We start from the raw sequence: 13,792 nt of genomic DNA, 5'->3' as shown, positions 1-13,792 counted from the left end.
GTGAGAGAAAATTTGATGGCCCGAGCTTGGACCAGATACTTCATCCGTGGTGCAGTCCCTGTGAACAGAAAGGAGTGTGGGGACAGGTGGAGTGGCAGAAGTTATCTAAGGCTGTTCCTTCCAGGGCCACTCTTGCTGAACATGAGCTTGCACTCAGCCAGCTGTGGATCTCAAGCCCAGATTCTGTTTTGTATGTTTCTAGCTCCAATCCACCTCTCCACCCCCAGTTCACACTATGTCAAATTCTTTCTATGATTTGCAGTCAAACCCTAAGGTAGAGATTCTTAAATTGAATACTTACTGAGTGATATTTTGTGTTAGACGCACAGGGGTGTGTAGCCTCTCTCTGTCTTCCCTGTATTGAGCAGGGAAATTTGGAGTGTTTCCTGGTTCTCTCAAAGTTGAAATTTTTCTGTTTTATGTTGTCTTTGTTTTCAGAATGGACAGAGGGATACAGACACTTTTAATCCGCCATTTTTATCTAACTTGAGGTCCTTCAGACTTAAATTTCTAATCCATTTTACACGTGTGTTTTTAAGTAATAGCCTTTCTTTTGGTCCATCCTAATTAAAATTACTCTTTCTTAAGAATGTCAAGGCTTAATGTTTCTTCTATATATTTTAGAATTAAATGATTCCCTTGTCTAATTCAATTCATTAAGAATTTATTGATTACCTATAATGTTACAAGCACTGTCAGTTCTGTTTTTATAATGCTCAAAAGGCTTATAATGTGGGGGGGGGGGGAATTAGCCAGATGCATAAAATACTTCACAGACTGGACAAGGGAGCCCATAAATATGTATTGAGTGAAATGAATGAAGTGGTACAAACAAGAAGTTCTCTGGGAGATCAGAAAAAGAAAATACAGATGAGGACAGACTGGACAGTGAAAGCTTCCTGAAGTGGGGCCGGGGCTGGGCCTTCTTCCTTGTTACTTTGAAACACATCTGTATTTTGATTACGTCTCCTTTGATTATCCATTTTTCAGCATGGTGATGTTGACAGGGAAATAATACATGTCAGCGTTAGTTTTTCCAACTTAATGGATCGGATGAGAGTGATCCATAATTTGTAATCTGTGGGTGTGGGCTGTAAGCAGGAGAGATAGAACGATAAGAGTAGAGTGAAAGGTTATTTAGAGAGGATAAATTTAAACACTTGGAATCAAGGTCGGCCAATACCTGGTTTTTAAATGAATGACGAAGATTGAGTTTTCAAAATGAAATGAATGGATTGTTTAGTTGGCATTATTAACTTAAAGAACAGGGTTTAGCTTAAGTATTATAGGGATTTACAGGAGACATTTTTCAAATTTACTGAAGGTTTTACCAGTAAGCACTTAAGCAAATGTAAACGTTTTGCGGGCTGCAGGGGAGCTGTGAACATTATTCATCACCCAGTCACTCTGGCCTAGAAGACGTGTGCCCGGACCAGGCCACAGCTCTGCAGAGTTTCTAGGGATTGTTATGATTAGTCTCTTGGTGTGTATATATTGCAAATGTAATAAGAACATAAACATTTTATAAGTATAGAAATTTCTTTTTCTAGTGTTAACCAGTCATTTGAAGTGGCAGGAAGAACAAATTTGGTCTCAACTTAATAATAGTGGTGCCAACATAGAGAACTTTGTTCTTAAAATAAGATCATTCAACATTATGAACTATTATCTGAAGTGTCAACAAAAAGTTTTTGTACATATCATGCTTAGCCATTACAGTGGGTGAATGAAAAGAATGCTGAGATTTTCTGAAAGACAACATTCCTTTCTCTCCTTGTCATAAGAGAAAAGAAAGCATTTGTGATTATTTTGAAGCATTTTGAGTTGTGAACATTTGCTGATAGCGATCCTGGGGGTAGGGGATTCTTCCGTTCCCATGCCCCCTTTTATAAGCATAAAATATGCAGATATTCTAATATAAAGAGTTAACTATGATATAGTAACCAAGTCGATCACTCAACAGCCACTTGAGAAAAAATCATAGGAGCAAACACCTTTACTGGTAACCCAGAGTCATTTAGTCTAATGTCCTATCGCTTTACTTCCTTCTCTTTTCAAATAAAGTGATTTGAAAAGATTTGACGTGATCAAGTGCTATTCCCACTGACTGATGTTATGTGAGCGATAGTGCGTCTTAGGATGGTGTTCTCTTTTGCATGGTTTGTAAAGGTTTATTTCACACACCGTTTTGGGCACCAATCTTGGATACAGGGAACATGAAGATGAATGGTACAGAGATGAAGCACTAAAAGGAGTAGGCTGTGGCGGGATGGGCAGACAAGGCCAGGAGCAGATCCTGTGCTCTACAGGATTAAGGAATGCTGTGAGAGCTGGAGGGCCTGTAGGCCACCCTGGGGGCGGGACAGGAAGGAGAGAAGGGGGAGGGAAAATGCTCCTAGAGGACTGGTTTTAATGTCTAGGCTGAATATCAGAGGATGACTAAGAAATGGTCCCACAAAATATTGAGAGCAGTATTGGAAGGCGCGGTGCGGGGGTAAGGGTGTGTGTGTTAGTTGTAGGGCAAAGTTGCTCCACGCATGTCACAGAAGAGCTCTTTCACCTAAGCCAGATTGCAGAACAGCAGCCAACAGGCCAAATCCTGAAGAGGCATTTTTTTGTTTGGCTTGCTGTGCTTTCCTACAGTTGCCAACGTTTAAAAATAGAAATTTTTAACATAAAATCCCAGCTTTCTGGGCTTGTTTGGCACCTTCCCTCGTGGTATCTGCCTGCCAAACCTGAAGAGCAGTTCCCACAGACCTCACCACTCGTCTTTTGTAAATAGGCCCACTTTCCTTCTTTGTGTTGCCAGCCTGGTCCCTATGGATGTCTGTGTTTGCAGACGCTGCCCTGACCAGAGGCTCCAGTCCTGAGCAGGCGGTGCAGGAGCCGGAGTCAGCTGCAAATGTATGTAGGTGAATACAGCTGCTTTAAAATAGTCTTATAAATTAAAAAGGGAGTGGGTCAGAGCATTAAACCATCCGGTTCAACCAAGGAAAAGGAAAAGTGTGTGCCTCCCGTGTGGTAGGTGTCACGGGAGCTGGGGGCAGTGGAGAAATTCAGTAGGTGGTCCTTGGGCACAAGCAGTGTGAGCAATACACAGAGATTGGGCCCCTGCTCTAGAAACGTGGTTTTCGTGGATGGGATCAAACAGTAGGAATCTCCCCTCTGAAAATTCCACAGTCTTTGTACACATAGTCTATCCTTACTATAAACTGAATTGATATAGCATAATTGAAGAGGTCAACAATGGGCTAAGTTTCATCTTAGCTTCCCCGCCCCCCCCCGTCCCCCCCCCTTACCTATCTTTCTTACCTCCCTCCTAGATGAATAAGATTCTTTCAGTCGATTTTTTAAAACTCATTTAGCTCAGACCTGCTTTGTGCTTTTCCTTGAAAAAACAGTTTTTCTAATATAATGCCACAGTCCTTATTTTCTGAATATAATCATGCCAAAAAAGCTTGTTTATTCTTGAATTTCTCTTAAATATGTTTTAACAGTTTTTAAGCAGGTTACCATCTTTTTTTATGCAATTGATGGCTCTTCGAACATTGTAATTAATTTTCTTTTAAAATATGTTTTGTGTCCACATCTCTTCACATATTCCTTAAATTGTGAATTTAATCAGCCCTCTGCTACCTTGCAGTATCTGTAACTTGAGACTTTTTCAGAAATAGAAAACTCCTACATGTGATTCTGGGGAGACATTTTCAGAACAGTTATCTGTAGAGACTTTCCCCAAAATGCATGCCAAGCTCAAATGTCGGATTTATGCAGGAAATTAAAGTTAAATTGCCTTGTTTTGATTAAGGTTTGGGGTTTTCTTTTGTTTTTGAAGAAAGAAAATTTTATTTCATAATTTAAAAATCATCTATTCTGGAAGAATGACCAAGAAGTATGAGATTAATTTTTGTGTAAACCAATTACCTGCAGAGCTGCTTAAAATATAAAGCTTTCTTGATTTAATGTAACATTACATAGACCTCTCTGACACATGACTTAAACAGAAAGGCCACATTTCTCCAGTAAGTTATTTTAAGAGTCAGGTAATTTAAATTACATTTATTACATGCAATAAATAGGCATCAAATTAAAGCTTGTATATTTCTTTCTAATTTTTATAAAAAATTCCACTTTGATAGAGCCACTAAGGATTAGTGTTTAGTAAACAAAGAAATATTATGTTTTAAAGGAGGAATACATAATTCATAGAAACGTGTTGACAAACACCCCCTCACTCCTAGTCTATTAGTTTCTTTTCTACAGTAGCCTTGGGCAGGAAATTTCGGCGGCAGAAGTGGAAGGAGCCCATGCATTGATGCTCAGTAGAAAGATATCTCAATTTAAAATGTAATTCAGTTTTGAATATGAGTTTGGAAATAAATTACCATTCAACCCTCAGCATGAACCATGAACCTATTTATATGACTGAGTGAGTAAATGAATATGAAAGAATTTTTTCAGTTCAAGAAAATCACTGGATTTTTTTTCTGCCACCATCCTCTCCCCTATCAAATAGTGCTGTTTTCTTATTCATACATTTATTCTGTTTTATTGAAAATTAGAATTTTTTTGCAATATTATCATATCCCATTCACCTGCTTTTCTGATCTTTCCTATATAAATTTACTCCAGGGAGAACCACTCAGAGAGATACTTTAGTTTTTCTGTTCTTAATAAAGGCCATTACAATAACTTGTAGGTATGCAAGTACACCAATTTTTTTTTTAATGTTTTGCATGTGATAAATCTAGTTTTTCCTGGTGATGGTTTGTTTTGTTTTGTTTTGTTGTAATTTGATAAAATTAAATTCTAAAAGTTATAATTGAAAATAAAAATAGTGTTGCCATTTTTAATTCACAGCCATATATTTATAATTTATAATTATAATTTATAATTTATAATTAAGAAATGACATTCTTCAGTATGTTCTCATATTCTAATACATATCCATAAGTCTTTTTAAGTTTAAAAAAATAAATCAGTGGAAACTATTTATTTCAAGTTTATCAGCCCCTACTTACTTCCAACTCTATTTAAATAGGTCCACCCTATTTAAATACATAATTCTGTGTTATTTCACGTGTTCTTTTTCTTGCAGCTGATTTTACAATTGAGAATTCATAGTACTTGTGTTTATTTGTTTAATGTCTGTCTTCCTTTCTAGACTAAACTTTGCTGTCTATTTTGTTCATGGCTGTATACCCACATTTAGCATGGTGGCTGGCTGAAAGCACTGAGAAATTTGAATGAATGAATGAACAAATGAACGAGTGAACACAATGTGCTTATTTAGTGAGCACTCTGCTAAGTGCTTTATTTACATTATTGTATTTGATATTTAACTCTGCAATAAGTAGTTCCCATTTTACAAATGAAGAAACTAAGGCCAACATGTTAAAGAATTTGCTCAAGATCACACAGCTCACAGGAGAGAACCCCCGCCTTCCCTATGGTCTTGTTACTGAGCCTTTTTGCATAAGCCAGTTTGACTTGGGTTTCAGTCTTGCCAAATAGAAGAGCCCTAATACGCCCATTACATTATAGTTGAGGAAACTAAGAACCAGAGAGGTTCAATAATTTGCCCACTTTTATAGAGCTAGTTAACATCAGAGTCAGAACTGGAGCTCAGACACCTGAATCCTGTTCAACAGACTTAGTTATGCTACTATATGGAAACCAGAATATAATAATACTAACAAAGAATATTAAGGTTTTTTAAAACACGTTTTTGTACACAATAGTACAATGAACCCAGTATACCCATCACCCAGAATCAACAGTTACCAAGACTTGCCACACTTGCTTCATCTCACCCTTTTAATGGCAAAAACATTCTTAGTTGTATGACTAGATTAAATAGGGTAGATGGAGCAGAGAGGTAGAGGGATACACCTGTAGTTCTTCAGTTAGTTGGTTAACAGAACTAGTCTGCTGCCCTGTGTTCTTTCTGCTTGGAATATGTCAAGAAACATATTTCAAAAGACGACTGAAAGTGGGCGGCCTACCCAGGCCAGCCATAGTCAGCACTGGAGGTAGAGTGAAGATGGAGGTCTTCCATGTTGGCTTGGCCAGACATGTGCCTGGTGGAACCAGCATCACATTGGTAATGGTGGAGCGGTAGGTCTCAGACTTCAGCAAACTGTCAAATCACCTGGATTCCTAGCAAGTTCCTAGGTGATGCTGACACTATGAGTCCAGGGACCACTACAGGTTCTACCAGGAAGTTCCCGCTCGGCCGCTCCCCTCAGCCCAGGGAAACACAAGGTAGGCTGCTTAGCCTTCCTTCTTCTTGTCTTGCCTCCAGAAATTAGACCTTAGAGTAGCACTTACAATCGAAGTTACCTGCTAAGGAATTTACATGATAAAAGGAGCCAAAAGGCCATTGGGGGGGGGGGGGGTTTGTTTAACAAAGTTTTAAACAAAGAATAAATGATAAAAGAAGAAATAACTGTGGGTGGGTGGAGGGGGTGTGTGGGTATGTGTATGTGTCTGTCAGTCTGTCTCTCTTCCTCTCTCTCATTCTCTCTAGGTTTGGGATACTTTCCATAACCCATCTAGGAATGGGGGGAGCAGATGGGTTTTTTTGATCAAGGGCTGAGCAGTACGATAAGGAGGAAGAATATATTGAGTAATTGACCTAAAATAATAGAGATCAGTCATTCACAAAATTGCCCTTCAGGTCTTTCAGATTTAGCTCAGACTTATGAGTACTAAGGCCAAAAAATCATAGTGTGTTTAACTGATAAGAGAAATGAACACGCTTTTCTAATCTTTTTCTGTATCAGAAATAGATCTCTTTATTGAAACAGCTAAACTTAAACAACTTTAATATCACCATGATATTTAAAGATTTCATGGTAAATCAAACTTTAAAAAATAACCCACTTGATATATTTTCCCTTTATGCCAGAATCATTATTCTTGCTCGTCCTCTTCCTACTTACAGTTTCAAAAAGAATCCTTTGTTTCTCTTACTGATGTATTTTCATTGTATACAAAGATTCTAACCAAAATCCTGTAGTTACCGTTTGTTTTTCTAACTCTTTTATTCTGCCTTATTTCAAACAAGACTTCAGTTAACTTGCAAAGCTATGTAAAATGTGACAAAATTGTCCAAAAAAAAAAAAAACTTCAAAAAAAATAAGACTTGGGAGAGACAAAATAGAGCCAAAAATAATAGAGCTAAAGACACAAACCATGCTCACCCTCCTGTCAGCCTACCGAAGAGCCACTCATTGAAAGGGGAGGGCTGCTCCCTGCTGATCTGATTAGCTCCACCAATATATTTGGGGATATCTGGAAGGTAAATTAAAGAACTAGCTAGGTTGAATGCCATTTCTTTCAACTAGCATTTGATAAAAATTGTGTTGTGATGTGTTCATGACTCTTTTTTCCTTGAAAATGCCTACTGTGAATGTGGGGGCAGAGCCCCAGAAAGTAGTTTCCAGGCTCTCGGCCTCACATAGACAGGTGCCTGGCTCAGGTAGTAAATGGCCATCAACTGTGATTGCATGGCCGTCAGCTGTAACCAGTGAGCCATTGGCCACTAATATAACTGCTGTGGCTACGCTAGAGAGGGAGAGAGAGAGAAAAGAATGGGGGCTAGCAAGAAGATGGCGGCTGGACTGGCAAGCGCGGATGGCGGTTTGCAGACAGTGTGGATCCAGCCTCCATTGAGAGTATAGTGCCGCCAGAGAGAATATAGTGGTATGGCTCCCCTACCTATGGCTCCGTGGGTGTTCCTTTTTGGCCTCACCATGTCCTGCGTTCTTGTATGGGGAGCGGGAGCAGAGACCCCGCAGGCCGCCCTGCACGACAGTGAACTTCCACTGTGAGGTGAACGGATGCTTGTCTATCTTTGCTGGCCATCAGGGCAGGCAGCGTGATCCTTCTGAAAAGCAGATCTGATCATTTTCTTTCCCTGTTTAAAACACAGAGAAAACTTCGTTGACTCTTCATTTGCCCAAAGACAATGTTCAGGTGTGTGGATGTGGCCTTCCTAACCTGTCTGCCCTCTGCCCCCCACCCCGCCCGCTGCACTCCAGGTGTGTGCAGCGTGCCGTGCTTCTCAACTTCGGCCTCCTCGCATGCTGCTCCCACTGCCGGAAACACCTTCTCTGCCCCCTTGTCCATCTCCCACCCTTCTACTGGGTCTCAGTTTGAGCATCACTTCTTCCTAGAAACCTTTCTCCTGTGCTCCTACCACTCCCACAAACTCCCAGGCAGTGCTCCCAGATGGCCGTTTGCTCAGCTGCTCCACACAGGATTGTTTCTGCCTGTTGAAGTGTCTCCCACTCAGTGTAAGTGCTCCCAAGGTCCCTCTCAACATCTTATATTCCAGGTCTGCCCTTTTTTTTTTAAGTGTGGTGCTTCCCAGTCGTTTTCATTTCAGGGAAAGCAATAGAAATTAGGCTATTTATACAATGCGGTAAACCAAAGGAGCTTAAAAGGAGTCAGCTCCCAGCCTAAAGATTCCAGCCTTCAGCAGACCCAAGAAATCAGTGGACCAGGAAGTCGTGTTACACCAGTGTGTCCAACATACTAGTGGGGAAACTCTGGAGTAAATAAATGAGCCAACAAGCAAACCTGAGTACAGGTCCCGTTTCCAAGTTATTTTACTTACGAGTATATTGAATCTCAGCTTCTCATCTGTAAAATGAGGATAATACTATCTGAGTAAACATGTTTTACTTTGTTAATTTTTTATTTGTTTTTAATGACATACCCAGATGTTGATACAGGTTCTGGAAATCCGCTTTCTCAGATACTGCTGGTGGGAGTATAAACTAGTGTAAGCTCTCTGAAGTAGAGACAGATGGTACAAGTCAAAATCCCTGAAATGTGTGAGACATCTTACTTAACAATCTCAGATCTAGGAATTCATCCTCAGAATTTATCCTGATCAGTGCTGTGAACAACAGTCTGTCTATAAGGTATTCACCCCAACATTATTTCTAATTAAAGAAATGGAAAAATATTAAGCGTCCAAACAGTATATTGATGGAATTACTTGTAGTATCTCCATAGAATAGGCCACTGTGTAGCTATTAGTGATGATGATCTGACAGAATTCTTAGTGATGTGGGGAAATTATTAAGATATATAGAAATAAAGTAAGTAACAAAATCACAATTCAGTATGTTCTCAGTTATTTTTTTAAATAGATATATTAATTAGAAGAAGGCTACAAAGATATAAAGCAATGTTTCCCTGAATAACTAATTTAGAATTTCTTCTTTATGATTTTTGGTAGTTTCAAATTTTTTGAAGTAAGTATATATTACTTATATAATATACCAGAGGTGCCCAAAAAATGTATACAAGTGGACACTTTGGTCAATGTTGCTCAAGCAGTAGTTCGCCGTAATCAGAATTGTGTGGACACTGACAGTAACCACGCTGAACACCTCTTGTAATTCCAGTGTGACTTGTATTCATCTTTTGTTATCGGTATATATCGAGTATTACAATACAGTTTTCCTTTCTTAAAATGTGTATACATTTTTTTGGCACCCTCTGTATGTTTTAGGAAAAACAAAGCATCACAGGAAAATACACTTCACAGAGTTTACAGTTGGCACACCTTTGCCCCTCACATGAGAAAGCCCAGAAGTTCACTGATTCAGGGCTCCTTGTACCAGGAGGGAAATGGGTTCCTTGAGGTATCTGAGCTGTGAGAATGATCGTGGCTACCTGGGTAAATATCCTCATTTTCGTTTACGTGCCTTGTCAACCTACACAATTTTCATCTGTGCCCCTGAGCACACTGATTTAAACACCAAAATTAAGCCTTACTATTTTCTGTGATGCCAAGAAGGGTCAGAAACTAAACTTCTATATAAAATTGCCTATCTCAATAAATTAAATTCATGTGTGCCTTTCTAAAAGGGCTTTTCATAACACTAATACTTTTGAATCCAACTGGCTTCCACAGACCTTGGAGAAGGAATGAACAACTTTCTTTTTTTGTTCACACAAGGTCCAATTCAGGAAAAATAAAAATGTTTATGAGCTACATTTTTCTCCCACCCAAAATAAAACTAGCTTTTTAGAATCCCATAAGGGAAAAAAAAAAATCTGTTCTTATAAGCTATAAACTACATTATTGAAAGAAGAAGAAGAACATGAACAACAGTTATATATTTGCACTGCTTTTTAGCCATCTAAATTCTCCTTTCTGGGCTTATGTGAGATAAAACAACACAGAGGCAGCTTCCTAATCTTTCCTCTGAAAAATTACATTGTGTGCTATATTGATTGAGAAATCAGGTGAGAAATCTGTTTCAGTAGGTGGTGACAGATACGAGTTGGGGAGCAAATAGGAAATGAAGGGATCTAGGAAGTAAAGATGTGTACGAGGATAGTCTCCTCCGTCGGGATGTTTGAGTTTGAAGAGAAATAGTAAGAACCTTGGGAAATACGAACAAAGTAATTGATCTGAGGCTGCAAGAAGTCAAGAGACAGTGGAGATAGAAGATAAAGACAGATTCGTGAGGAGATTAAATAAAAGCCAAAGTGGAGAGTTTACCTTTAAAATGGAGAAGATGTACTCTTCCTCCCAAATAGGAGAACGGTAAGGAAGTAAAGATGAGGGCATTTGTCGCTGTTATGTAAGAGGGAAGGATGTCTGTTGAGGGTGTGAGGGGCCAGAGTAAATCTGAAGCCTTGAGAAGGCTGGAGAGGAGTTAAAACAGTCACTGTGAGGAAGGGGAACGGAAACCAACTCCAGCCAAGCACCAGCACTGTTCAGCCGTCCTCTTGACACGGGCCAGTTAGTGTGATTGTAGGGCTTGCTCCCGCAGGAGAGGAGACAGGAAGTCATTGAGCAGGTTCAAAAAGGGGAATCGTCAGGGTGGCAATGATGGGAGGACAAGGCAGAATAAAGATTGAGGGTGCCAGAGTAAGGGCTGTGAATGTAATTGACCACAAGATTTAGAAGAGGTAGCCAGGACTGAGGGATGGAAATTCACCCTCGGGACAACGTGCAGTGAGAAGTCTCTCGGGCGTAGTTCATGGTTCTTCTCTCATAGGCATCTTGTGACAACATACCCCTTGTATGTTTTCTTTTTCTGTCAAAACTCCCCTTCTGTTGGGTTCTATCTCCAGGGCAGAGTGACCACAGGCCTGGGAGAAAGGTCAGTGCTGGTCACCATATCAGAGTGGGAGCTGGGAACTTTCATGTTCTATTTCCCAGACTTCACTTGGTATTTTCAGCCGGTGGGCTCTCTTGCTTCCCTAACCCCCATTCCCAGCTGAGTTCTACCTTGTCATAGTTCTACAAGTTAGTCTTTTTCCTAAAGGGGCACTTTTGTAAACATGGGGATTCTCTCCTGCCTTGGGAACACTGTAGCCCTGTGCATGGAAGGATATTACCTCATGTGGTGGGGGGGGGGGGGTAAAGGTTGTCTTCTTTGGGGAACTGGCCACTGCGAAATCAGAGCACCCCAGAAGCTGCACACCAGTGACTCTGGCTTCCCAACTGAGCACGTGTGGAATCTTGAGTGGGATCACCGAACGCTGTGGAAACCACATCCTCAGAGGCAGAGTTATAGCTCCTACAGGAGAAGGCAGAGTTGAGTAACTTCCTTCGGTTTCTTAAGAAAGAATAAACAAAAGTACATAGAATCAGGAACTAATAGGTCTAACTTAGCGACACTTCCTAAAGGTCTTCCACAGGATTCTATACGAAGTTGACTGTTCAAAAGTGGTCTCTGCAGAGAAACAGGCTCGTAATCATCATTACCATTGTAGAGTTTTATTTGACAGTTTTCCTTTGCGTTTCCAACACTGTGCAACCTCCTCTTGTAAGGCCCATGTCCATAAACAGCTGTGGCGCTGAAACTGAAGGGAAGGGCACTAGCGTGGCCGCACAGCGCCTGCCGGCTTGCCGTCGCGTGGAGCTGGTTCTGTTTTGAGCTGTGATTCATTACCGATAGTTACCGTGAGGCACACTGTTGTTATCCGGTACTGCTAATTAGGTGATGCTTTTAAATAAAGTATAAATAAATGGGCACAACCACTTCCAAGCAGTAAGATACTGCGTTTTTGCCCGAATCTTACAAGATCATGTTCCAAGTGGTTTATCTGTAGCTGTCACTTTGCACTGACTATAAAACAGAATCCTGTGCAAAGCAGGCAGCGTCTCAGTCAGCCTGTGAGGAGAGGTAGTCAGGCAACCATCTCTTCTATACAGGTGAGCAAAGTGAGGCCCAGACAGCCCACAGCCAGGAGGGATAGAACCAATACTCAAATCCAGAGCACTCTACCCTCAACTATCTTTTTAACTCTTTTGCTTCTGGCCAGCAAATCAAGAGGATCCGCCAGAGCTCCTGCAAACACAGTCCCTCCTTATTTTAAGTTTCGGTAAAGAGACTGCCCCCTAACTGGGAAGAAGCCAAACCAGCACTGCCTCCAGGTCGCATCCTCGTCAGGACGGATGACTTCCTCTTCAGCTCTGATTCCGGGTAGCGTGGGTAACTGGCGCTGCAAGTGACTGCTCTGTGTCCTCTGCTCTTTTCCAGCCCATTGCTAGCTGTGTCCTTTGCCACTTGCTGTGCTGTTCCAGGAGTTGCCCTTCTGACCTGGGGGGTGAATCCACTCACAGGAGCCCTGGGAGTCTTGAACATCTTCCTGTACACCTGCTGTTATACCCCGTTGAAGAGGATCAGCATTGCCAACACGTGGGTTGGGGCTGTTGTTGGCGCCATCCCACCCGTCATGGGCTGGACAGCAGCCACTGGCAGCCTGGATGCTGGTGAGTATCTCGCGTGTGTGTCTCAGTGTCTCTCCACAGACACATGGGGTAGGTGCCGAATGCAGGCGCTCTGAGCCTCTTCTACGTGAGCATTAGCACATGCTAGTCAAAGAGGCATGTCCTTCTCAGAACTGCAGGACTGGGTATTAGATTCCATTTTGTATTGATTCGTTTGGCAAATGTGCTGACGAGGCAGTTTGAAATAGCGTGAATGCAGAGCTGAAGGGCGACTCTGACAGCCCGGCTTTTCTCTTCGACTTGGGAAAGTCTGAGAGAAAACAAAGGAGGCAGTGCTGCCTCAGCCTGTGACAAGAGGCCCAATTAAAAGAAAGTACCCAGAAATCACGAATCAGGCTCGGACTGGTGATTCGTTTGGGCTGTCCCCCATCACGGAGAAGGTGTCTGCCCCTGTGACAGTGGATATTGCCGCGTCGGCAGCCCTACTGCATTAGCTCTTTACTCCCACAGATCCGGGTTATTTCCCCTCTTATGAAAGAACAGCCTATTTTCATTAGTTTCTAATTTATTTTTATATGATTTGCTTAAATTGTTCATGCTGTCTACAATAAACCCATTGAGACTTTTCTACTTTTTTTTTTTTTGGTGGTGTGTCACAACTAAATTTGTGGGGTGAAAATAGTCCATTTTTACCATCTGTAAGGGAAGTTTCACAGTCTAATTAGTCAAGTAATTAGTGTTTTTGACCAACACTTAGGAAGGAAGTGGTGAGGTTTCCTGCAATATATGTAAGTACATATTTTTCACATGAGAGATCAAAAGCCAGTTGACCATAAACCATTGCCCCATAAGCCACATTTCTGAAACTTTTCATAAAAGCTCTTAGACTCTGATTTGGCAAGCTTACAAAGATGATTACACCTTTACCATGGTTGTCTCTGAGAATGGTTTTAATATCCTGTAAATGTTGGCATTCCATGAATCTACAAACATAATATTCTGAAATGGACATGCTCATTTGCTCTGTGATAAACGTACAGCCAGAGTCTCTTCCATGTGGGAGGCTCTTTCACAACAGAG

At 41.0% G+C, this 13,792-nt stretch overlaps 1 protein-coding gene across 1 annotated transcript in view; it reads left to right on the top strand.

Annotated features, from left to right (window-relative positions):
• Window positions 1-13,792, top strand: part of COX10 (cytochrome c oxidase assembly factor heme A:farnesyltransferase COX10) — a 125,471-nt gene that overhangs the window by 97,412 nt on the left and 14,267 nt on the right. Inside the window, exon 6 of the mRNA XM_019712524.2 lies at window positions 12,522-12,754. Coding sequence (XP_019568083.2) covers window positions 12,522-12,754 — 233 coding nt within the window. The remainder of the gene's footprint in view (window positions 1-12,521; window positions 12,755-13,792) is intronic.

The sequence above is a fragment of the Rhinolophus sinicus genome, linkage group LG15 (assembly GCF_036562045.2).
Source record: "Rhinolophus sinicus isolate RSC01 linkage group LG15, ASM3656204v1, whole genome shotgun sequence".
Classification (NCBI taxonomy): domain Eukaryota; kingdom Metazoa; phylum Chordata; class Mammalia; order Chiroptera; family Rhinolophidae; genus Rhinolophus; species Rhinolophus sinicus.
The sequence above is the reverse complement of the archived record's forward strand: the minus strand, read 5'-3'. Positions and strand labels throughout refer to the sequence as shown.